Below are 26,557 nucleotides of genomic sequence, written 5' to 3'. Positions count from 1 at the left end.
AAATTAACCCATATAGTGTTTTACTGTCTTTCTCTATTCCTATCTGAAAATGCAATCATGTTACTGTTGATGTTCTTCTATAAATATGGACACAGATTTTGACCTGGACAGGACTGAATGCAGAGCTAGGAGCACTCTGCTTTGTCATCTTGCTTTGTCAAATTCCTTGATTCCTCTGATTGTTAAGCAAGTTTATTCATATACATGGTATGTGAAGCATTTCTATAGGTGATGAGGATGTAAAAATGAATTAGGTAAAGTACAATGCTGTCATGCGTATAATCTCCTTAATGCTTATAGTCATGATTCTATACTCCACAACACCTGAGTGTTTGTGAGGCAGAACTCACACACTGCAGAAACAGTGGGTATAGCTGGCTCAAGAGCCGCTCTGATTGGCTTATCCAGTGGGTTTTTTGTTTTCGCTTGTTATTTTTAAAATAGGGGTTTTGAAGTTAGTCGTAACTTATCCAGATGGTAATTTTCACATAGAAAATTTAGATTCTGGCGTGCCTTAAAGCAGGCAAATGTAGGGCCACCATCACCTCAGTGTAACTATCAGCTAGAGACTCTTTCTAAAACAGACAGATTCAGCTTTTAAAGTGCTACTTTACTCTTGGAACCAGAGCAAACAGAAATAAATGGTCACAAAACTTAGTTCTTTTATTGACTCCATGAAGAATATGAAGAACAGCTCTACTGAGGCAACTAGAAACATTTCCATAATCATGAGATTATAAAGCCTGCTTGGTTTTGAACAGAACTGGATAAACATGACCAACTCTTTGACCTTGGGCTTCTTTTTTTCTTTTTTTAAAGATTTTATTTATGTATTTGTCAGAGAGAGAGAGAGAGCGAGCGAGCGAGCGCACAAGCAGGGGGAGTGGCAGGCAGAGGGAGAAGCAGGCTCCCCACCAATCAAGGAACCCAATGTGGGGCTCCATCCCAGAACTCTGGGGTCATGACCTGAGCAGAAAGCAGGTGCTTAACTGACTGAGCCATCCAGGCTTCCCTGGGTTCCATGTCTTTCCATATTGTCCTTGGGTCTTTCATTCTTCGTGAAAACGTTTTCCAGGTAAAGTTTTTTGAGTTAAAACTTGAGATAAAACTGTTTGTAGAAGGATGAAACGGTTTGAATGACTAGTAGGAAGTGAGATGACTGATGTAAGGTAGGACACAAACATTTAAAGCATGAATTGTCATGTGTTTATTTCAGTGTGAATGAATAATCAATATGGTAAATCACTGGCTTCATATGTATTATTGTTTAGAATCAAACTGTGTGAAAACATGAGTTGATGAGAAAGGAAATGTTAATTAACAATACAGAAGGAATGGAGTCATGGTGTAGGTTGCCTGACGTCTGGGAAATTCTGAGATAAACAGGCTTACCTGGGTGGACGCCCTAATTGTGTCTGGCTTCTCAGTTTGAACTTGTTTTCCAACAATGTTTTCCAAGAATAGTCATTACTGCTGATATATTTAGCAGTTGGGTCTTTCCCTTTGATGGCTTTTCCGGGGAATTGTTGACCCCTTAACTGTTAAGATATGTTCTTCGTTCAAAGCCAGGGTTTTCCTTCATGGAGCATCATGCCCTACTCTCTCCTACTTGCCTCATATCCTTCCCTTAAGAGGGACTAGCTTGGTTGTCTGCTAAAGTGTGCAGGCTTTTTAAAAAGACAGCTTGGAGTTTGACTCACAGCCTTGCTGTTCACCTACCGCACTGCGACCTCAGAAAGGTGATTGTCTTCCCTTTTCTGCCAGGGAAACAGTAAAATTCTTTCCAGATATACAGACATACTAAGTCTGATGGTGGGTTACTCTAGATACTGAGCACAGGTAAAAACACTAGGAAGCGTGGATAGTGCTACCTACCAGACAGTATTGTGAGGCTTAATCCCAATTGCCCAGTCTGAAACAGGTGCACCAAGGATGTGGTGGTTTCCTGGTTTATTTTCAACACTCCCACAAGCCATTCAAATCACGAGTGATGCTGAGATATTTTAGGCTTTATAGCACCCATCCATCAAAGCTTCCTCTTAGTTTTAATGAATTAAACTCTTGCTTTCCTTTTAGACCTGAGGTCAAACTACTGGAGTTAGCCAAGGCTGGGAGCTACTCCACTGATGTTTGTGGACCGACTGAGAGGTATCCTCCAGGACATTAGCCAATGACCATCAGTCTCAGTGGTGTAAGGATCACCCTGTAGTTCTGTGTTGAACTTTTCCCTTGCTCAACTGAAAAACGGCTCCAAGGGAGAGGGATTTGCATGTTGCTTTCCATGTAATACTTAATGTTTTTCTTGATAATATTAAAGCAACAAAAACAAAACAAAACAACAATAATAAATATACATGTTGCATTAGTGAGGTTTCTCCAGGGAAGCAGAGCCGAGAGGCTATACATAAGGATTTATTATAAGGAATTGGCTCATGCAGTTATAAAGGCTGGCAAGTTCCAGGATTTCTAAGGTGAGGCAGCAAGCTGGGGATGCAGGAGAGCTGATGGTGTGGTTCCAGTCTGAAGGCAGGCAGGCTTGAGACCCAGGAAAAGCTGATGTTCAGTGCAGGTCAGAAAGCAGAAAAGAGCCGTTGTCCCAGTTGAAGGCCATCAAGCAAGAGAATTCTCTTTCATTTGGGGAAAGGGTTACCATTTTGTTCTATTCAGACCTTCAAGTGATTGGATGAGGTCCACCCACATTAGGAAGAGCACTCTGCTTCACTCAGTTTAACAACTTAAATGTTAATCTCATTGAAACTTTAAAAAAAAAAAAAAGAGGGTATCTGGCTGACTCGGTCAGGGGAGCATATGGCTCTTGATCTCGAGGTTGTGAATCTGAGCCCCACACTGGGTGTAGAGATTGCATAAATAAATAAACTTTTAAAAAATATATTAATCTCACTCCAAACCACCCTCACAGAAATATCCAGAGTAGTGTTTGATTGAACATCCAGGTATACGATGGCCCAGTCAAGTTAACACATAAGGGGAGCCTGCATGGCTCAGTGGTTGGTCATCTGCTTTTGGCTCAGATCATAATCCTGTGGTCCTGAGATGGAGTCCCGCAGGTCCTGGGATTAAGCCCTGCATCGGGTTGCCTACTCAGTGGGGAGTCTGCATCTCCCTCTGCCTGCCGCTCCCCCTGCTTGTGCTCTCTTTCTGTCAGAAAAATAAATAAGATCTTTTTTAAACAAGACATATAATTGGGGCGCCTGGGTGGCTCAGTGGGTTAAGCCTCTGCCTTCGGCTCAGGTCATGATCTCAGGGTCCTGAGATCAAGTCCCTCATCGGGCTCTCTGCTTGGCAGAGAACCTGCTTCCTCCTCTTTCTCTGCCTGCTGCTCTGCCTACTTGTGATCTCTCTCTGTCAAATAAATAAATAAAAAATCTAAAAAAAAAGACATATAATTAACCATCACATATGTATAATACAATAAGTTTTATTTCAGGTAGTCAGGCTATTTTTTCTGGATTTAGGTATAATCTTTTAGGAAAATCAGATTTATATTAGTAGAAAAATTCAGAAATGTTAATTGCATTTTCTGTTGAAATTCTTTACACGCGTGTTCCTACACCTCCATTTTCTCAAGGATTCAGTGAACTATGGAGAGTCTGAGTTGGGAGGAATTTGTTGGGTCCTTCATTCCAAGTATTTCATTTAACAGCTGAGGACCAGAATGGTGAGATGATTTGTCTAGCTGACACAGAAAATTGGTCTAGCTGATAGAACTGGGAATCAAATACATGGCTCCTTGATATGAGGACTCCGTTAGGACTATGTGGAAATTTAACCAAATGAGGAGGGTCTACGTGCAATCTGTAGAGATCTGCAGGTAGTGGGGTGGAGGGAAGGAAGGAGGCAGGGGCTGGGACTGGGTGTGCAAGAGGAAGGAGGATATAACTAAGTGAGCTCATCAGTGGAGAACGTAGAATGAGGAGAAAGGAGAAAGGGGGAGAGTGTGAAATGCTGAGAGTCTGGGGTCTAGGGAAGGTGGGACTGGGGACCTAAATGAGGGGAAGTGAGACACAGGTGCCCTACTCTGCCTCTTCGTTCCCTCTTCTGGGAGAGAAAGCGTGACTAAGATGTGGATCCTCTTCCTACTCACTCGTGGACAAGACTGTCTTCTTTTGGGCCAAGAGCTTGGTATAAATATATTTTTAAAAAGCACTTATTTATTTATTTATGTGTATGTCAGATAGAGAGCACAAGTAGGGTAAGTGGCAGGCAGAGGGAGAAGCAGGATCCCTGCTGAGCAGGGAACCCGATGTGGGACTCAATCCCAGGACCTGGGATCATGACCTGAGCTGAAGGCAGGCGCTTAACTGCTTGAGCCACCCTGACGTCCCAAGGCCAAGAACTTGGTAACCAACTCCTCAGACTTCTCGGCTCTACCGCTGGAGGTGAGTGTGAAGCGAGAGCTTTCCCTCTCTCACAGGGCTGCTGCTCCATGCTCAGCAGCATTTGGCATAGTTGACCACTCCTCCTCCTTGGTAAGGCTGATGAAAGAATGCAGCTTTTTATGACAGAAGCAAGGATGAAAAGCATCGTGCTCTCAGTCCTGCCTCAAGGCAGACAGTCAAGCTCCAGACTGGTCTCTAGGACGCCACCATCTCCTGGCTCTTCAGCGACCTCACAGAGCATTTTTCTTAGGCCCCTCTGCAAGTTCCTCTTCTTCTCCCTGGTACTCGTATAGGGAGAGCCCCAGGGTCAGGGTGTCCATTTCTCTATCCACATATTCTCTCTGTGATCTTATCCAGTCTCAAGGCTTTAAATGACATTGATAGTCCCCAAATTCCCAAATTTTTTTTTTAAAGATTTTATTTATTTATTTGACAGAGAGAGAGAGATCACAAGCAGGCGGTGAGTCAGGCAGAGAGAGAGAGAGAGAGAGAGAAGCAGGCTCCCGCCAAGCAAAGAGCCCGATGCGGGGCTCGATCCCAGGACACTGAGATCATGACCTGAGCCGAAGGAGCGGCTTAATCCACTGAGCCACCCAGGAGCCCCCCAAATTCCCAAATTTATACCTTTAGTCCAGCTCTCTCTCCTGAACTTCAGACTCATATATCCAAGTGTCCACTTGACATCTTCAGTGTTTGTTTAATAGACATGTCAAACTCACCACGTCCCAAGTGGAAAGACTGATCCTCTCTTCTCCTTCCCTAAAACTGCTCTTTCATTAATATTCCCCTCCTTAGTTGAAGGTAATAGCATCCTTTTAATCTTGAGGCCAACGACTTTGGTGGTGTTCTTGATTCCTTTTTTTTGGTCCCTCTTCCATCCTGTCAGTAAAGTCTGCTGTTTTCACCTTCAAAACTAATCCAGCATCTAACATCCAGCCATCTCTCACTACCTCCACTGCTACCACCTAGTCTGAGAGACCATTTCTTCCCACCAGGATCCTTATAAACATCTGAACTCTCTTGTAGACTTGGACTCTCTGCTTCTACCCTTAACTTCACACAGCAGCCCAAGTAATCCTTTCAAAATATAACTCAGATCATGCAACTCTGCTCAGAATCTTCTAATGCCTCATTTCACTCCGAATAAAACCTAAAATCCTTACAAAAGTCCTTATGCTTGGAAGTAATCTGTACTCCCACACCCTCCCCTTTCAGAACAAATCCCCTACTGTTTATCTTCTCTCTCAGTCACTCTTCCTAATGCCTGGTGCCTTTGCTGTTCCGAAAAGACAGGCAGGCTCTCTTTAAGAAATCACCTCCCCTTCCCTAGATATTGTGTAAGGCTAAGGACATACCACCTTTAAGCCTCACCTTATCAAGGATGCTTAACTACCCTACTTAAAAATGTTATTCATAGCTTCCCCCATTCTCCTTCCTGTTACATTTTCCCATAGACCTTTTGACCTTAACAGTCTATATAATTTACATACTTATATTTTTTGTCTCTCTTTTTCTTTCTTTCTTTTCTCTCCTCCTACCCTCCCCCCTCCCCTCCCCTTCCTCCTTCCCCTCCTCCTCCTCTTCCTCCTTTTGGTTTGGTCTGCTGTGTTCTCTGATGAGTCTCACATTCCTCTAGTGTGTAGGTACTCAAGAAATGATTACTGACTAAGGCTCTGCCAACGAAAGGCCCAACTGCCACTACACAATATTCCTGAGATGTCAAGGTCACGGACTGATGTGGGCTCCCGGCCAGCCCTGACCAGCTCCTCACTCAACTGAATCTCCACTCTGGCCATCCATGAGGCCTAATGAGGGGCGTGGAGGAGACACCCCCTTTCCCCTAAGTGGCAAGTGCAGGTGATCCAACCGCTCTTTATCTGTGGGAACCTCAGTTCTTCTTTTTAATGCCTTCTCTCGGAAATCCGCAGCCGTCATCGACCCCCGGCCCACCGCCTCTCTCCTAGCCTTTCCAGAGGCTGAGGCCTTGACCATGAAGAGGAGCTGATGCTGGCCGCCCTCGTCAACCCTCAATAACCGCGCGTGTAACGGCGCCTTGCCGCCAGCAGGGGGCAGGAACTCCGGCTGAGTTTCCCCGCCGGGCCCCAGCTCCTCCCCAGGTCTCCTCCTTCTTCGTGCGCGGAGTGAGGAAGGACGCCAGGGCCCGCCCCGGGAATCTGTGGGCACGTGGCCATGGGTGGTGACGCGGTGCTGGATTTCGATTCGGGAGAGCCAGGCTGCCGCCCGGGATGATGTTCTTCGAGCTCCCGGACTCCTTGAATAACACTCGGGCGGCGCGGCCCCTGAGCCCCGAGACACCGGGCCCGCCCCGTTATTCCCCAGGTCCCTTCGCCCCCAGGGCCTCCGCCACCGCGGGGTCTGGTCACGGCTCGCGGGGAGAGGTCTGGAGGTTCTACAGGGAGGGCCTCCCGCCTCCTCCAGAGGCGCAAACCCCGGACCCCGGGGGCACAGCCGGGAACCAGGCGCTGCCGGGAGAGGGGGTTGCGGAGGAGGGGAAACCCCAGCTCTTGCCCCGCAGCTTCGCCCTCTCGGGCGGGTCCCGCTGTCGCCGCCGCCAGAGCCGGCAGGGGGCGCCTCGCCACCCTTCCCGCGCGCCCGGGGACCAGAACGTGACCTCCTGGTTCTTCCGTAGAGGTGGCTTACCAAAGGCTCTTCGAAATTCTGAGGAACACTGCGCGAAAGTAAGCCAATAGGCTTCGGATAAAGAGCGCCTACTGTGTACCACGAGCTCTCCATCCTGTCGGTGGTTAGATGTGCGGAAGGCGAGGGTGTGTGCTTCCGTCTGCGGGGCTGCTGCGGGGTGACAGGTGGGGGTGTCTGGGTCAACTCAAGGTTTCATCGCGGTGGTACTTTTAAGTTTTCTTCCTAACGTCATTGTCTGGACTTTCTATTTACCAGGATCTTCCTTACCGACCGAGAAGGGGCTGCAATGAGGTAGTTTCTTTGACTTTTTCCTTTATAGCTATGTATGCATCGCACATGCAAATTGTAAGTGTAAATGCAATACTGAGAAACAAATCTGATAAAAAGGATGTTTTCCTTTGGTCGTTGTTTGTTAGGCCCCAGTATCTTTTCCAGACGCAGTTCAGTTTTTTATGTCCCTTCACCGCCTTTATCTATTACATAGATTTAAGTATTAAATATTATTAATATATTTGATGGAATATGATTCAGCCGTCAGAAACATGAAATCTTGGCATTTGCAACAACTAGGTGGAACTGGAGGACGTTATGCTAAGTGACAGAAGTCATTCAGAGAAAGACAATTATCGTATGATCTCACTGATCTGTGGAATTTAAGACACAAAGCAGAGGATCATAGCGGAAGAGAGAAAAAAATAAAACCAGAGGAAACCAGAGAGGGAGACAAACCATACAGACTCTTAATGATAGGAAACAAATTGAGGGTTTCTGGAGGGGAGAGGAGTAGAGGGATGGGGTAACTGGGTGATGGACGTTAAGGAGGGCACATGATGTAATGAGCACTGGGGATTTTATGAGACTGATGAGTCACTGACCTGTACCTCTGAAACTAACAATAATTATATGTTAATTGTTGAATTTAAATAAAAAATTTCAAAATAATAATGTTCAAATATATTATTACAAAAAAATAAAAATAAAAGTTTATTGACAGGGCACATGGGTGGCTCAGTGGGTTAAGCGTGTGCCTTCAGCTCAGGTCATGATTCTTGCATCCTGGGATTGGAGCCCCTGGTCTTGAGTGGTCAGGCTCCCTGCTCAGTGGGGATGTCTGCTTCTTTCTTGACCTCTGCCCCTCTCCCTTGCTCACATGCTCTCTCTCTCTTTCTTTCAAATAAATAAAGAAAACATTCAAAAAAGTTAATTAACATGTATACATGTGCATGTGTTCCCTCATTTTCCTTCACAGATAATAACAATTATATGCAATGTAGTACACTGTTTCCTCTTTCCCACTAAGAATATATTTTGGACTTATTTCATGTCAGTAGCAAAGGTGTACTTGGTTCTCTTTGCATAGTATTCTGTTGTAAGGATATGCATCATATTTTAACCAGTTTCATGTTCAGGACATTGTTTGTTTCCCAACTTTTACTAGTATAAACCACTTAAGAGGTATATACTGGAACAAAACAGCAGCAGGAAGCCCCATGGATTTATCTGTAGCTCACGTGCTGTCCATAAATCCCTTTGCATTTTACTGTCTTTCCTGGAGATAAGTTCTGAAGCTCCCACATGAGTGTGGGTTCTGGGGGCTGTGGGTTGACAACAGGAAACCCTTGCAGATGCACTTGCTGTTACCAGACCTAAGGAAGCCTAGGAAAAGTGAACATTCTGGGTACAACTGAGTAGTTGTTTGTATTATGATTATGGTTTTTTTCCTTTTCAAAAAAAATTTATTTCTTTTCAGCTTAATAGTATTCATTGTTTTTGCACCACACCCAGTGCTCCGTGCAATTGTGTCCTCCCTAATACCCACCACCTGGTTCCCCCAACCTTCCACCCCCTGCCCCTTCAAAACCCTCAGATTGTTTTTTTTGTAATGGATATCTGAGAAATCAGTATCAATTGGAATAAGAGTCTCATGCTCTACCGACTGAGCTAGCCAGGCATATCAATTGGGTTAGACTTTGGTCTTTTAATAGTGGAGACAGTTAAAGTAAGCCATTTTAGTATATGGCAGACAAACTAAGGTACTAGGATGGACAGCTAGCTTATTTTTACATTCACTTGGAGCATATTCTGGAGCAGATTGAAAGTTCCCATTTGTAAGACAATTTATCTAAATTGCCTCACTGAACCCTCACACCAGATTACAAGGTAGTTCTGACTGTCCCCATGCTAGAGATTGTCCCGAGGCCCAGACAGGGTGGTGATAGCAGGGAGCAGCAGAGTCCTGAGGGGCTACTTTCAAGCTCCAGTGCTCTTCCTTGGGCACTGCTGCTCAGAGGGAGGCAGGGTGTGGTGGGGTTAAGGTCAGTTCTGCCCATTCAGGCTGCCTCTGAGTCTCATCTCTAAGAAGGGTATATCATCCAGACTGAACTACCTGGCTTGTCAGGGCTTTGTTTCCTAGGTAGTCATGTTTCCTTAACAAAATGTATTTGTAGAATGTGACAGATGGAACTAGCCTCTGTTCCAATGGTTTTCTCACCTTTCACACCCCTGTCATCTCCAGGTGCAAGCTGTGTTTATTTATTTTTTTTCTGATTTATTTTTATTTTTATTTTTTGAGATTTTCTTTATTTATTTGTCAGAGAGAGAGCACAAAGCAGGGGAGAGGCAGGCAGAGGGAGAGGGAGAAGCAGGCTCCCCGCTGAGCAGAGAGGCCAAGGTGGGGCTCCATCTATAACCCTGGGATCATGACCTGAGCCAAAGGCAGACATTAAAAGTCTCAGGTCATGATCCCAGTGTCCTGGGATTGAGCCCTGCCTCAGGCTCCCAGAGAGCCTGCTTCTCCCTCTCCCTCTGTTGGTCTCCCTACTTGTCCTCTCTCTCTCTGTCAAATAAATAAATAAAATCTTTAAAAGAAAAAGAAAGGAAAAAGAAAAAAATGTATTGAAGAAAGAATTGATGGTCTGACATCTCTGTGTGTCTAGATTGGCTGAAGGAATTTTAGGAGTGCGTGGATGCTGCAAAAACTACAAGCTCTGGACATCACACTACGGAACTTAAATAAAATATCAAGGCTGCCATAGAGTGCACCCAAAATTCTTAAAACTCCAAGAAACGAAGGTAGACTTCTGGAAAAGTGAAGCTATGCTTCCTGTGAGAAAAAATGATTTTCCTCCTCATCCTGAGTGATTTGATCAGTGAACTTTCCAGAACAGGACGTTCAATAGAACCAAGGGAACTATGTACCCTACTATGCCATCCTTTCTGATCTTGTTTCTCAGGTCTCCCTAGACCTACTTCCTTGATGCCATATCCATAATCTCCATATCCATAATCTTACTTCTTTTTTAAGAGATTTACTTATTTATTTGAGAGAGAAAGAGAGAGAGAGATTGATCATGTGCAAACAGGACGGGCAGAGTAGGAGAGAGAGAGAGATTCCTAATCAGGCCCTTATTGGGCACAAAGCCCAACACAGAGCTTGATCCCAGGACCCTGAGATCATGATCTGCACTGAAATCAAGAGTAGGCCCCTTAACAGACTGAGCCACATAGGAGTCCCTCTCCACTGCACATAAGAAAAGGGAGGGGCACCTGGGTGGCTCAGTTGGTTGAGCAACTGCCTTCGGCTCAGGTCCTGATCCTGGAGTCCTGGGACAGAGTCCCACATCAGGCTCCCTGCTCGGCAGGGAGTCTGCTTCTCCCGCTGACCTCTCTCCTCTCATGCTCGCTCTCTCTCAAATAAATGAATAAAATCATTAAGAAAAATTAAAAAAAAAAGGAAAAGAAAAGGGAGACTGCAGGATTTTCTTCCTGAGTCCACGCTGGTAGCAGAAAGAATAAGGATTGGAGGCCAGGAGACCTGGGGTCTAGTATCAGCTGTGCCACTATGTAGCAGCACTTAACCTTTCTGAGATTCAGGCTGTTCCTCTGTAAAAGTGGGGATTACATTATCTCAGGGATGGCAAGTGGAACACACACAATTACGTCCATCCTGCCTTCAACGGAGGCTACTGTTCAACCACATCGCTTATTAGAATTTTTTTCTGCAGCGTTCTAGGCAGGCCCATCCCATTAAAGTGGATACTCGAGTATCCTACTTATTCTCCTGCAATTTAATAATCCTTACAGACCCCTCTAGCTCCTAAATGGATGGTTCCAACTTTCCAACTAAGAGATGGCCATTTTTGTGATCTGGTAATAGCTCACTCAATAAAAGGAAAAGGAAATTTAGGATCATAATTTCAGCCCCTACTCCTGCCCAGCCAGGGTCTGAGCAGGATTTTCTTGAGGTCACCCTGTCCTTCCTTCCATGCCAGAGAGTTTGGTATTTGAGCTCACCCTCCATCAGCTCACCCAGCAGGACAGTCCCAGACTGTAGCTCCCTTTCATCTCAAATAGCCCATACTTAACAGCTTCATATTTGGCAGCAAGGCATCTCTGAGAAAAGGAATGATCTCAGGTCACTGAAAACCAAGAATCAGGAGCAAAGGCATGTAATGATTCTATTCGATGCTTACCAAATCTACCCAGATTTATAGTTCTCACCCGAGCAGGAATGCAATCACATAGACGGTACCAGATGGCGACAGCTTCAGAAATCCAGGTGGTTGCAACAGTGTTTTATTGAAAGAAGCAGTGAAGTGGTTCACACGGGCCCCCCTCCGCCCCCAAACCATGCAGGGGCAAATGCTGGGCAAGAATGTGTGTGTATTTGGGATAGGAGCCCTGGCTGGAGTTCTTTCTCTAAGAGGAAGGAGGGGAGAGGGGAGAAGCAGGTGCCACCATGAGGGAGGTGGGGAATCTCGCTGGTCTGGCCTCAGGTGCAGACCTACACAGAACCGTCAAAGTGGACTAACTCAGGTACATGTATCTGTCTATACGTACAGGCCACGATGATGGATTTCTGTAGCTGCTGGGTCTCATAGTCGCATTTGGGGTATTTGGAGCCTTTCTTCAGGCGGCAGTCGGTGATGCGCATCTTGGAGCTGCTTTTGTAGCAGTTGGACTGCCCGTTCTTGCAGCGGACATTTTCCTGGGAGCAGATGGCCTCGACCTTACGCAGAGGCTCGTGGATAAACGTATTCACTGGCTTGCACCGTCCAACCGTCATACTCCAGCGCTTCATCATTTCATTGCAGTAGCCGGCAGTGACAGTGGAGGTGTTTGGGTCCATGTGCTGCCGCTGGAACTTCTCGGCCTGAGACTCCTTGGCCAGCGAAGGCTGGACACAGCCAAGCACCAGCAACACCAGGACCAGTGGTGGGAACAGGATGAAGAACCTCTCCTGAGCCATGGTGGTCTCACTCCTCTGGAAGAGCCTAGCCAGGAAAGGGAGAGAGGAGAAAAAACATTGCCTTCGAAAGAACCCCAGCTCCTACCTGTGGCCTCCCTGGCTCACAGTCTCCATTTGGGTCAGTCAGAAAGGTACCCCTTCTCCTGTGCAATTTTTCAAGGAATGAGATGCTCACATACACTCTTGTCTAAGAGCATTTAAGTCCCACTAGCTGGAGAGAGGTGGTCTTCGCCTCTGGGTGGTGACTTGACAGTGAACTAAAATCCTACAGTCCTTTTATTTATTTATTTATTTATTTATTTATTTATTTATTTGAGAGAGAGAGACAGTGAGACAGAGCATGAGCGAGGAGAAGGTCAGAGAGCGAAGCAGACTCCCCATGGAGCTGGGAGCCTGATGTGGGACTAATCCTACAGTCCTTTGTCTGAATATTAGAGGTAAAATTTAAAATCCATTTGAAGAGGCACCTGAGTGGCTCAGTCTGTTAAGTGTCTGCCTTGAGCTCAGGTCATGATCAGGTGTCCTGGGAATGAGCCCCACCTCCAGCCCAGCTCCCTCCTCAATGCGGAGCCTGCTTCTCCCTCCCCCTCTGCTGCCACCTCTGCTTGTGCTTTCTATCAGTCTCTGTCATATAAATAAATAAAATCTTTAAAACACTAAAAAATAAATAAAGTACATTTGAAAAATAAACACATTTATACCCAGTGCTCAAGGGGCTTAGCAGAAAATCCTTTTGAATAAACCGTGAACTGAACGGCATCCCTGAACTACCACCATGACCTGCAGAATCATGACGGACAGGGACCTGTTGTCCTGCAACGCAAGGGAAAGAGCCCAGTGCCTAACACCAGCATCACAAAGGGATGCCATAGTATTCCCAAGAGAAATGCTTCCCTCCCACAGCGTCATTGGTTCCCAGCAGCCCACATGCTCCATCCCCATACTGGTCCCGTCCAAGCTTTCTCAGGTGCTAACCTCAGCCACCCTGGTCCCTCCAATCCAACGCATAAATAGAAGGAGTCCCAGAGATCTCCTCTTCAGCCACTGACCTGGATCTCTAGCTTGGTCCCTAGGGCAGAGCAGAAGGCCAGTCTCTGTGATCCCGGGATCCCTGGGGAGGGAATCTTATACAGATTACAAAGGGGCTTGGCTTCCAAGGAAAGATAGGTGGGAGGAACATCTTGGTTTTACTTTAGAGGGAACCAAGGATCTTGTAAAGAAGGACATTGTAGGGAATCATCTACACCACTCTTTTTTCAGGACTGCTGGAAAGGGTGAATCTTGGCCACTACAGTACTGAGGTCTGAACCCCAGTAAAGTCTTGGTCATCTCAGGGGGCCATTTTCACCAAAAAGCGCTTGGAGGTTTGCAAAGGACACATAAACATGTGATCCCTAGAGCAGCAGAGAGGGGGAGGTCTTCTGTCTCCCCAAGAGTGGCGTGGCTGGAATTCCAACAACACCTTTTCTGTGGGGAAGAGAGTGGGGCATCCAGGTGTCCCCCAATGGAAGGCTGCAAGGACCTGAGGTCTGGGGAGGGGCGTGGGCAGTGGCTGGGCAGGGAGGAGGAGGAGACCTGCGACCTTACCCAGTGCTGGCTACTTCAGCTCTCCTGGATGTGGAAGGTGGGTGTGTGGCTATTCTTGGCCACAGCAACTGCTCCTGGAAGGTCAGAGTGGAAGAGAGGAACTAAAGTCAAACCAAGTCCTCAAGGGATGTCAGGCTGGCTCAGTCACCAGCGCATGGTTGATCTCATGGTTGCAGGTTTGAGCCCCATCCTGGGCTCAAACAACAACAACAACAACAAACCCTCAAATCCCTTTTGGAGAAAAAAGTAGAGAACACCATATTTCTTTCTTTCTTTTTTTTTTTTTTAAGATTTTATTTATTTATTTGACAGAGAGAAATCACAAGTAGACAGAGAGGCAGGCAGAGAGAGAGGGAAGCAGGCTCCCTGCTGAGCAGAGAGCCTGATGCGGGACTCGATCCCAGGACCCTGAGATCATGACCTGAGCCGAAGGCAGCGGCTTAACCCACTGAGCCACCTAGGTGCCCGAGAACACCATATTTCTTAGCAGCAGAATTCCCTCTGTCAACTGAGAAAGTAGGAAAAACTGAACAAGAACAAAAGCCTTTACTGGGAAGTCTCAGGATTGTGTTTTTTGGAGCAATGCCTCAAAAGCTCTCTCCTGTACAGGAAGAGCAGAGTGTTGGGGATAAAGGGTCGGGGACAAGTACCTGACTTGCATCAGGGAGCCGAAGGCTCTGACAGACTGAGCCCTGCTGATTTACGCTTGGGTTGATTAATGCATTGGTGTTACCACAACACACGATTTCTGATTTGCATGAATTAATCATCTGTCATCAGAAGGCCACACTGGCAGTTTTATGAACCAGATGCCAGGGGTCCCGTTGCCTTTATACACAACTGCTTATAAAACAATTACTGTGACTGGCCAGTTCAAAAGGTCTTTCCGCCCAGTTCAAAACTTCACTACAAGGGGAAATGGAGCTTCAAGATGGAGTCTGTCATGCCCGGAAATTTTATACGATTTCACACCTCCTAAAAAGAGACCTGTCTTTTCTGGGTGACAATTTCCTTTCCTCTGGAATGAGAATAATCATAATTCCCTTCTTGCTCTGGATTTAGATGGTCTCAGTCCAAACTCTGATTTAGCACCTGAGGAGCTGGGCAACTCCCAGAAGTGAATTTCTTTTCCTGTTCCTCCGTTTCCTTGACCCAGAAATGGGGATGATGATAAGTATGTCTTAGGTTTATTATGAGGACAAAATAAGGTAGGATGGGCAGAAGGCTTGGAGAGGTCCTTGGAAAGCATGATAAATGCTAGCTCTAGTGAAGGCTCACATAGGGTGCTATTGACATCCTCCATAAAGAATCTGCGTCATTGACATGGGCCATCTCTGACTTCCTAAGAAAGAGGTGGTGAAGTAAAAACCTCCCAGGCTTTTTTTTTTTTTTTTTTTTTTGGCAAAAAACCTGAACATGAAAAAGTAGGCCGTTTTGAAGCCCCGAGGAGAGGAAGAAAGGGGAAGAGGAGAGAAGAGAGGGACCTTAGTAGAAAGAACAGAATTCTTTAAAGGAAGAATTTTTATTATGTTGCCACATGATATCCAAGAACTCCTTCCGAAGTCAGCATGACTTGCTAACAAGTATGAATTGGAAAGTGCCAGTGGGGTGAGGAAGATGTGGTATGGTGTGAACTTTCACTTTTATGTAATTTGCCCAGCACCCTACCCTTCACCCAGGTTTGGTCTGTCTTTGTCCTTACATAGCACGCATATCATCTGGAGTGGTGTTGGGAGGAAAACTTCCCTTAACCACTGAGGTTCATGTCAGAGAGCCTGCAATGTCCCTGATAAAAAAAGACTGACAGGAAAATAGACAATGTTTATTCGCATGCCTGTGTTGGAGCTCAATGAAGTGGCTCCCTGAACAGCAAGGGATAGGGGTTTCTAGATTAACGACATAGGGGAAGGAAGGGAGGGAAATAGGATATAAATGGGGTCTTGCTTTTGTGTTTCTGGGGAAGATAAATGAGCTTTTAGGGAACAAGTGGGAAGTAAGACAGTTTGTGATAATGTTTGCTTATGTAGGCATGAGTGGCCTGTTCTCTTCCAGGCTGTAAAACTTCCCCATTGGAGATCTAGGGCAGTTTCACTCTCAGAAGATTGCCTTTATTCAGGTAAGAGAATCTCTGAGGGATGCCTGGTGCCTCAGTTGGTTAGGTGTCTAGCTCTTGATTTCAGTTCAGGTCATGATCTCAGGGTCTTGGGATCCAGCCACCATCAGGCTTCTCCCTGTCACCGGGGAGTCTGCTTAAGATTCCCTGTCCCTCTCCCTCTGCCCCTCCTCCCTTACCTCTCAAAGATAAAATAAAATAACCACTTAGAGCTGAGCAGGTGAAAAGTTAGTGACTTCTACATCAACCACTTTTTAAGGGATAGGTACATGTTACCTTGCTCGCTCTCTCCTGCTTGCTTCTGACCAGGGACAGAGGACTGCCCCTTCCTCTGGTTCATTGTGCCATTAATTCATTCTCTCCCCACAACTCTCCATCTCCCCATTTCTGGGAACTGTAAGTAAGAAATCTTAAGACTTTGCTTCTGTATCTATGTCCTGAAATGGTGACCTGGGTTTTTCACTCCCCAAAGTGGTAACTGGAATGCCGAGGGAGTAAGCTGACTGTGTGGATGGGCTTTCCCCTCTTCAGCACATCATAATCTTAATTGAATACACTAGCTCTGATTTCTCAACACACCAACATAGAATTATTTACCCTGCACTTTGGAATGAAGATAAAATAAGGAATTTGCTGGCAAAACAATAAAATAAAACAAAACCTAATAGAGTTTATAACTTCACTAAAGCAGCCCTCCACTAAAAATATTTCTAAGCATGGATTTCAGATTACAGAGAAAAGCTACTCAATGGAAATATGAAATTCAGGAAGGAATAAAAAGAAGATGATGACAAATATGTGAACAAATCAAAGATGTCTTGAGTATAGAAAGCAATGGTGTGTTGTTAAGAAGATAAAATTAAAATAAACATCAGTAACATAACTTGGAAGTGATGTGAATTGCCAAGTGTTCAAGAGATGACTAAAAGTACTGATTAGACTTGTCTATGTTTACTATGCATTCGAGAATTTCTAAGGTAAACAATGAAAAGATTTGAATCATAGGGTTTGCATTCCAAACTAGCAGAAGGAATAAGTAGACTGTGGATCAGTTAGGATAGTCTAGGTTGTGCTGCGGTAACAAACAATCTTAAAATTTCAGCAGTTTAAAGTTTCTTACTCATTTACTGCTGTGTGTCTATCCTAGTCCAGCCAATGGTATCTGCCTGCTGTAGTCACTTGGGAAAACAGGCTGACACAGGCTTCATCTTGACACACAGTGTCATAATCACAGAGGCAGAGGAAAGACAATATAACACTGGGATGCCCAGGTGGCTCAGTCGGTTAAGCAACCTGCTCATGACTTTGTCTCAGGTCATGATCCTGGGTCATGAGATCAAGCCCTGATTTGGGGTCTGGGATGAGCATGGGGCCTGCTTGAGATTCTCTCTCTCTCTCTGCCTTCCTCCCACTCACTCTCTCTGTCTCTCCCTATGTAAATAAATAAAACCTTAAAAAAAAAAAACCCAGCACCCCACAGGACACTCTTAAAATTTCTGCTGAAAGGGGCACATGTCACTTCTATTCACACTTCATTGACCAGAGAAAGCCTCATGTTAACATTTAAATACAAGGGACAGAGAAATAGGATCTTTCTAGGTGCCTGGAACAAGAGAACTATTTGTGAACAGCTTTAATGGCTGTCGCTGAATGACAGACAAATAACACCTATAATCCAAGAGAAGAGAGAAACGATAAGAAATAGAAATGCCAGACAAATGAGACACATAGAAAAGGCAAAATAAGATAGTAGATATTCACAGAGGAGAATAAAAGTGAAAAATTACATTATATAAATGGGCTAAATGGTCCAGTTAAAGATAAGATTGATAGTGGGGAAAAAATTAACACTCTCCCTTTCTCTTTCTGTCTATGTGCACGTATGTAGAGAGAGTAGGCACACACACCATGTGTATATTTATATATACATAACATTATTTATATATAAGATATGTATCTATCCTACAATTTTAAAAAATATTTAAGAAGGAAATATTTATTAAATGATGACATGTAATAATCAGGAGATCAATGGAGCATTTGCTGGAGTACTTTCAGAGCTCCCTTATTTGAATATATTAAAGAGAAAGTCAGAGACAAAGAAATGGAGTTAACAAGGAGGCTGACAATGAGGGGATGGAGCAAATCTGTGCACTAGTGTGATGTGGGTGACAGGAGAGAAGGTGACTTGAAGGGGTGCACATCTTGAGGAAAGTCAGTACAGCAGAAGATACTGAAAATATAGCACAGAGATAGAGCATAGCTCCAGGAAGGAGACTGACATGGATAGAGGAACAGGAGACTTTCTTGTCTGTGAGGATGGTGGAAAGGGGGAGGTGGGTACCAGACAAGGAAAAGGATGCAGCTGAGAAACAGTGAGGTTGACTAAGAATATGAGCCGCAGAAGAATGTCCTTTCCAGCAATGGGATTTTCTCCAAGGAGTGAGACTTGAGTCTTGTTTGCCTCAAACCTCTGTTTTAAAACAGGGTTCAGGAGGCGCCTGGGTGGCCTTAAACCTCTGCCTCTGGCTCAGGTCATGGTCTCAGGGTCCTGGGATTGAGCCCCACATCGGGCTCTCTGCTCAGCGGGGAGCCTGCTTCCCCCTGTCTCTCTCTGCCTGCCTCTCTGCCTACTTGTGAGCTTTCTCTCTCTGTAAAATTAAAAAAAAAATCTTTAAAACGGGGTTCTGAGAATGTCTGCATCATCTCCGTTGTCCTCTAGGTCATGAGAACAGTTATCCCGTGTAGAATGAGTCTGTGACCCATTACTGAGAGACCTCATTTCCCATACATTAAATCACAGTTGCAGTATTTATCTTCATTACACAGATTAAAATGTGATATCAACCTCTCAAAATTTTTCTCAAGTAGTTAGACATACAACCCAGTTGTCATTTCTTTAAGCACATACAATGTGATATTCATTTCCATAAACCATTCTTGAGAATTTGACTAGAGCCTGTAGAGTGAGGAGACCATATGTATTAGTTGCAGCTTCATGACTGGTATGTTATGTTCAGGAAAAATTTTTCACCTCTCTGGACCTCAGTTTTGTCATCTATAAAACACACAAGGTGGATGATTGGCAAAGCACTAATAAAAGGGAATTTAAATGCATAGGGACTGGAGTGTGTTTGGACGGGGCTGTGGAATCAGTTCACCTTTTTAATTATTCCTGAAACTCCAACTTGGATTTTTCTGGTTGAGTGCAGATGAATACCTAAAAGTCCTGTATTAGGATTTTAAAGATCAGTAATATATCAACTTATGTATTTGTTTCCTTATCTGTAAATCAGGAATAATTAAAGTACCTTATTCTAAGATGCTATAGACTGAATGTTTGTTTCCCACCCGCCACCCCAAATTTGTATATTAAAACCCAAGTCTCAATGAGATGGTATTTAGAAGTGACGCCTTTGAGAGGTGATTATGTCATGAAGGTGGAGCACTAGTGGATAGGATTAGTGTCCTTACAAGAGAGACCAGGAGAGCTCTTTTAGCCCTCTATCCTGTGAAACTGGTTCATAGCTATGAAACCATAAATATGCCCCTGTTGGCCGAAGCCCATCCCTATTTATGCTCATTCCCTTGACTAATAAATGATAATGTCCCTCTGCACTCCCAAAAGTGTCCCAATTCAGACAGTAAATTATATGGTCACTCTATTGAAAACACATAGTAAGCCCTAATAGAATTTCTATATTATTATTATCATCACTACTGATATTGTTCCTTCAAGAGTCAAAATTAAAAGTTCAGTTTTAATTCTGATTTAGTAGAGGTGACAGTGATTGATGTTTCTGATTGGGAGGGAGGGATAGACTGACAATCTCTAAATTCTATCTTTATTTTTTTAAAGGATTTTATTGATTTATTTGACAGAGAGAATAAGCAGGGGGAGCATCAGAGGGAGAGGGAGAAGCCGGTTCACTCCTGGCAGGGAGCCCGCGATGTGGGGCTTGATTCCATGACCCTGGGATTATGAATGACCCAAAGGCAGACAGTTAACTGACTGAGCCACCCAGGTGCCGTAACATCTGTCTTTATAGAGAATCAGAGATCAGCGAAAATGGAATGGGTGTATCAGGAAAACACAGGCAGATCTGGACCTGGACATCACAGTAGGCACACTAAGATTTACTCTGGGGTAACCGTAAGAGGGCACTGAGACATCCGAAGCAGAGCCCCCGAGAGAGCCTTGGGATAACCATGTACAACCGAGTATAACTCATAGGGACGATGATGGGAAATATAGCTGTACCTGAGTCTCCCTGGGGGAAAAATGGGACAGACAAGTTTGTAAATAGGAAGCGAAGGGAGTGAATGAAGGCTGGAGAAAGAGGGGTCTAAACAATGCAGCTTACCTTGCACCTAAATGTTGCCTTTGGCTACTCCCTTGTGTGTCGTAGACAGTAGAGTGGCCAGAAAGAGGAAGGGGGCAGATCCAGAGCAGGGTGTGTCTTATCTGCAGTCGCCTGTCTTGCCCTATCTCCAAAACTGCCTCTCAAGAGGTCTCCATTCCTGTTAGGTTCCTGGGGGAAGTTGCCTCAAGACACCTTCAAATCTCCCGGATGTACCCAGGCCTCAGAAAAACGGACCATTGGAGATAGCATTTCAGACCTGGAACTTGGTCAGCCAGCTCCCATGACCAGGGTTACAGCTGAAGAGTGAAATCATTACTGGCTTAAGTTCTCAGGGAACAATGTAGTTTTTGTTTAACATTTCTGAGTGCTTGTTGATTGATCAAGTTTCAGAAAATACTCTCTTCCAGTGAAAAGTGTTTAGACTGGGTTTAGGAGTAAGTCAGGGAGGTCTGGGGTTTGTCCTGACCTTCCACTGACCTTTCAGTCCCTTGAGAGGATGGCCCTTGTAATCAGTTCATCCTATCCAATGACAAGTCTAAGGAAAGAGAAGAGGGCTGTCTCTGGGATGGCCAAATAGATATGCCTGCTTATCTGCATGTTATCATCTTAGTCTCAGAAACACTTTCTGCTCCTGACTCTATTTCTACTTAACTTCATTTGTGACTTTGTGGAACATCATGTAGTGAGAAAAAGCATGGGCCTGAATTAGAGCCCTAATGCCACAGTATAGTCTACAGGTAAGTACATGGTGTTGCTTATGCATTGCTGTATAGCACACTTACTAAACACCAATACTTTCATTATCTCTGATTTTATGGTTTAGGTGTAAAACATCAGTCTTCAGTAGGGTTGGGTAGAGATAAGGGAAAAATTACGAACACATCCTAAACTTTTGGAGTTCATCATAGTGGTATGGGCAAAACAATTCTCAGACTATGTTAGATGTATTACAAGAGTGAGCAAATGAGCACAAGTGTTAATGTTGTGAAGAGCCAGGTTTCAACCTGGACATGTGTTTATAGAATAGGTGGAGGAAACAAAGGGAAGGAATAAACTTTTTGCTCCAGCCTCTTAGGTTCAGAGACTGGGAATGTAGAAGTTAAACTGTCAAAAGATAGACTAGCAAGAGAAAAAAACCTGAGTTACATACACATATACAGCACCAAGAGTGAACCCTAATGGATTCTCTGGACTTGGGGTGGTGTGTCAATGTAGGTCCATCATTTGTAATAAATGTACTTCTCTAGTGTAAGATGTTGAGAGTGGGGGACGCTGTGCATGGGGGGGCATGGGGACACAGGGTATATGAGAATTTTGCTTTCTGCTCATTTTTTTCTGTGGATCTAAAACTGTCCCAAAAAATGATGTCTACTTAGAAGGAAAAATTTAAAAGAGATGCTGATTTCTAAAAAAATTTCAAAGACCTTGACTTATTTCACTCAGCATCATCTCTTCCAGTCCTGTCTACGTTGATAGAAAAGTTGGATATTCATCCTTTCTGATGGAGGCATAATACTCCATTATATATGTGAAGCAGAGAGAGTCAATTATCATATGGTTTCACTTACTTAAGGAGCATAAGGAATAACACGGAGGGCATTGGGAGATGGAGAGGAGAAGTGAGTTGGGGGAAATCAGAGGGGGAGACAAACCATGAGAGACTATGTACTCTGAGAAACAAACTGAGGGTTTTGGATGGGATAGGGGTGGGGTGTTAGGTCAGCCTGTTGGTGGGTATTATGGAGGACATGTATTGCATGGAACACTGGGTGTGGTGCATAAACAAAATTTTGGAACACTGAAAAAAAATTAAAAATAAAAGAATGTCAATGCTAAAAAAAAATTTCAAAGACGTAAGATACAGAGACTGTGGAAATATTATAGATTAAAGGTGGCTAAAGATACATGGCAACTAACTGTGACACCTGACACTGGCCTTGACCCCGAACTAGGGGAAGCACACAGCTGAGAGAGCATAATGTGATGCAGGAACGGCTTTTGCATGCGTAACCTCCAAGTCTGTACTTCCAGGCCCCCCACATGACAGGCACAAACGCTGTCCTAAACAATCCCTACTGCTCAAATGCACACGAGAGGGAGGTGGAGATGAGTGGCCCTGGAGATTTAAAGCCATTGCTCTACATAGAAGGACCTAGAGTGGGGCAGGTGCAGTTTCAGGATTTGCCATAAGATGAAAAATGAGAAGACAACCTTGATCTTAATCAAGAATACGTGGACAGACCATGTGATTGATTAGAATCAATGAAACTCTCTTGAGAACAAGCTTTCAAGCTCTTGGACAGGCTGCACACAGTGTCCACGTGCCCAGAGAGGATAAGCTGTGTGCACTCTGTGTGGACAGACTGACCAGACCACAATAAATGATGTTGATAAAGAAGGGAATTAGGCTTCTGAGAATGAAGGGAATAATCAGACAGAAGATCTTTATTCCATCAGTGGTCTTTCATGATCGTTGGTGTGTGGGAACCCTGATTCTTTCAAAGACCAGCCCATGTATTCCACTTTTCTTGGTAGGAAGAAAACTGTATAGAGAGATCCAATGGATGGAGAGTCCACATTTTTCTTTCATAGTTCATAGTTCAGTGGCGCATCTCCCAGCCTTCTCTGCCACTCTGTCATAATGGTTCTAAATCTCTGTTTGTATTTGAATGCAGTTAATTTTTTGTCTTTTCTCAGTATTGACGGTAAGTCAACATCTGTACAGAATTTGTCATTACTTAATATAGTTTGTTGTTGCCACCACTGCTGTCATTTCAATGTCTGTTGCTCTTACTTCCTGCTGCCAATGGTGGCGCTCTTTTTTTTCCAATTTATTTATTTTCAGAAAAACAGTATTCATTATTTTTTCACCACACCCAGTGCTCCATGCAAGCTGTGCCCTCTATAATACCCACCACCTGGTGCCCCAACCTCCCAACCCCCCGCCACTTCAAACCCCTCAGATTGTTTTTCAGAGTCCATAGTCTCTCATGGTTCACCTCCCCTTCCAATTTACCCAAAAGCACATACCCTCCCCAATGTCCATAACCCTACCCCCCTTCTCCCAACCCCCCTCCCCCCAGCAACCCGCAGTTTGTTTCGTGAGATTAAGTGTCACTTATGGTTTGTCTCCCTCCCTATCCCATCTTGTTTCATGGATTCTTCTCCTACCCACTTAAGCCCCCATGTTGCATCACCACTCCCTCATATCAGGGAGATCATATGATAGTTGTCTTTCTCCGCTTGACTTATTTCGCTAAGCATGATACGCTCTAGTTCCATCCATGTTGTCGCAAATGGCAAGATTTCGTTTCTTTTGATGGCTGCATAGTATTCCATTGTGTATATATACCACATCTTCTTGATCCATTCATCTGTTGATGGACATCTAGGTTCTTTCCATAGTTTGGCTATTGTGGACATTGCTGCTATAAACATTTGGGTGCACGTGCCCCTTTGGATCACTACGTTTGTATCTTTAGGGTAAATTCCCAGTAGTGCAATTGCTGGGTCATAGGGCAGTTCTATTTTCAACATTTTGAAGAACCTCCATGCTGTTTTCCAGAGTGATTGCACCAGCTTGCATTCCCACCAACAGTGTAGGAGGGTTCCCCTTTCTCCGCATCCTCGCCAGCATCTGTCATTTCCTGACTTGTTGATTTTAGCCATTCTGACTGGTGTGAGGTGATATCTCATTGTCGTTTTGATTTGTATTTCCCTGATGCCGAGTGATATGGAGCACTTTTTCATGTGTCTGTTGGCCATCTGGATGTCTTCTTTGCAGAAACATCTGTTCATGTCCTCTGCCCATTTCTTGATTGGATTATTTGTTCTTTGGGTGTTGAGTTTGTTAAGTTCTTTATAGATTTTGGACACTAGTCCTTTATCTGATATGTCGTTTGCAAATATCTTCTCCCATTCTGTTAGTTGTCTTTTGGTTTTGTTAACTGTTTCCTTTGCTGTGCAAAAGCTTTTGATTTTGATGAAATCCCAAAAGTTCATTTTTGCCTTTGCTTCCCTTGCCTTTGGCGATGTTCCTAGGAAGATGTTGCTGCGGCTGAGGTCGAAGAGGTTGCTGCCTGTGTTCTCCTCAAGGATTTTGATGGATTCCTTTCTCACATTGAGGTCCTTAATCCATTTTGAATCTATTTTTGTGTGTGGTGTAAGGAAATGGTCCAATTTCATTTTTCTGCACGTGGCTGTCCAATTTTCCCAACACCATTTATTGAAGAGGCTGTCTTTTTTCCATTGGACATTCTTTCCTGCTTTGTCGAAGATTAGTTGACCATAGAGTTGAGGGTCTATTTCTGGGCTCTCTATTCTGTTCCATTGGTCTATGTGTCTGTTTTTGTGTCAGTACCATGCTGTCTTGATGATGACAGCTTTGTCATAAAGCTTGAAGTCCGGAATTGTGATGCCACCAACTTTGGCTTTGTTTTTCAATATCCCTTTGGCTATTCGAGGTCTTTTCTGGTTCCATATAAATTTTAAAATTATTTATTCCATTTCTTTGAAAAAGATGGATGGTACTTTGATAGGAATTGCATTAAATGTGTAGATTGCTTTAGGTAGCATAGATATTTTCACAATATTTATTCTTCCAATCCAGGAGCATGGGACATTTTTCCATTTCTTTGTGTCTTCCTCAATTTCTTTCATGAGTACTTTATAGTTTTCTGAGTATAGATTCTTAGCCTCTTTGGTTAGGTTTATTCCTAGGTATCTTATGGTTTGGGGTGCAATTGTAAATGGGATTGACTCCTTAATTTCTCTATCTTCTGTCTTGTTGTTGGTGTAGAGAAATGCAACTGATTTCTGTGCATTGATCTTATATCCTGACACTTTACTGAATTCCTGTATAAGTTCTAGCAGTTTTGGAGTGGAGTCTTTTGGGTTTTCCACATAGAGTATCATATCATCTGCGAAGAGTGATAATTTGACTTCTTCTTTGCCGATTTGGATGCCTTTAATTTCCTTTTGTTGTCTGATTGCTGAGGCTAGGACTTCTAGTACTATGTTGAATAGCAGTGGTGATAATGGACATCCCTGCCGTGTTCCTGACCTTAGTGGAAAAGCTTTCAGTTTTTCTCCATTGAGAATGATATTTGCAGTGGGTTTTTCATAGATGGCTTTGATGATATTGAGATATGTGCCCTCTATCCCTACACTTTGTAGGGTTTTGATCAGGAAGGGATGCTGTACTTTGTCAAATGCTTTTTCAGCATCTATTGAGAGTATCATATGTTTCTTGTTCTTTCTTTTATTGATGTGTTGTATCACATTGACTGATTTGCGAATGTTGAACCAACCTTGCAGCCCTGGGATAAATCCCACTTGGTCGTGGTGAATAATCCTTTTAATGTACTGTTGAATCCTATTGGCTAGTATTTTGGTGAGAATTTTTGCATCTGTGGTGGCGCTCTTTGAATGGCTTCTCCAGGGAAAGCATCACTCATCTCCTCATGATGTAAGGGTGTAAGGCTCATTACATCCTTCTGTCTGAGGGGACCTCAGAACCCCTCAGACGTGTCACCTCACTCTCAGATGTGGAGAGAGCTGTTGACCTGGGATTTGACTGCTTGATCTTGTATAACTCCGTGGGGTGAGCTTATCTAAATTTCTTTCAAATGAGAGTCTACAGTCAATGTCATCTCATCCTTTAGGAAATCTATGCTTTCTTGGGGTACATGGGTGTCTCAGTGAAGCCCTCAGTGCTTGATTTCAGCTCATGTCATGGTCTGAGGGTCATGGGATTGAGCTCCATGTTGGGTTCCGTGTTCAGTTAGAATCTGCTTGAGATTCTCTCTCCCTCAGCCTCTGTTCCACCCCATTCCCCTGTTCCCACTCACGCTCTCTAAAATTAATTAATAAAATCTTAAAAAAATAAAAAGAAATCTAGGCTTTCCTTTTCCCATTTTCCTGAGGCCATGCCATCTCTATGACAAGAAATCCAGGAGTTGCTGACTCCTCAACCGGATTCCTTCTATTAGGTATTTTATTTCTTCTCTTTAGCCTTGTCACCACCATCTCATATCCCCTCACCTCTCCCTGACCATACCAACCTCTTTAGGGTGAAAGAAGATGCCAAGTTTTACCTGCTACAGGGCTTTTGCTCTTGTTATTTTTTCCTGCTTGAAACGTTCTTTTATATGACTGTGTCCTCATTTGACAGGTTTCACTTTAA

At 44.1% G+C, this 26,557-nt stretch overlaps 2 protein-coding genes across 2 annotated transcripts in view; both read right to left on the bottom strand.

Moving 5' to 3' along the window:
• Positions 1–11,620: 11,620 nt before the first annotated feature.
• On the bottom strand, positions 11,621–13,420 carry LOC122893506 (ribonuclease pancreatic-like). The gene is made up of 2 exons (XM_044230543.1): positions 13,359–13,420; positions 11,621–12,334 (listed from the first exon to the last, which is right to left on the bottom strand). Exon 2 carries the CDS (start codon positions 12,307–12,309, stop codon positions 11,845–11,847), a length of 465 nt encoding a protein of 154 aa, XP_044086478.1. The 5' UTR covers positions 12,310–12,334; positions 13,359–13,420; the 3' UTR covers positions 11,621–11,844.
• A 511-nt stretch (positions 13,421–13,931) lies between these two features.
• LOC122893502 (zinc transporter ZIP2-like) overlaps positions 13,932–26,557 on the bottom strand; it is a 58,418-nt gene continuing 45,792 nt past the window's right edge. The window contains exon 5 of the transcript XR_006381639.1: positions 13,932–13,970. The gene's annotated coding sequence lies outside the window, so the exon portion shown is untranslated. The remainder of the gene's footprint in view (positions 13,971–26,557) is intronic.

The sequence above is a fragment of the Neovison vison genome, chromosome 13, assembly GCF_020171115.1.
Source record: "Neovison vison isolate M4711 chromosome 13, ASM_NN_V1, whole genome shotgun sequence".
Taxonomy (NCBI): Eukaryota; Metazoa; Chordata; class Mammalia; order Carnivora; family Mustelidae; genus Neogale; species Neogale vison.
The sequence above is the reverse complement of the archived record's forward strand: the minus strand, read 5'-3'. Positions and strand labels throughout refer to the sequence as shown.

Excerpts from the sequence above, each read along its gene's own strand:
- LOC122893506 (XM_044230543.1), bottom strand. The coding sequence starts at position 12,309 with ATGGCTCAGGAGAGGTTCTTCATCCTGTTCCCACCACTGGTCCTGGTG.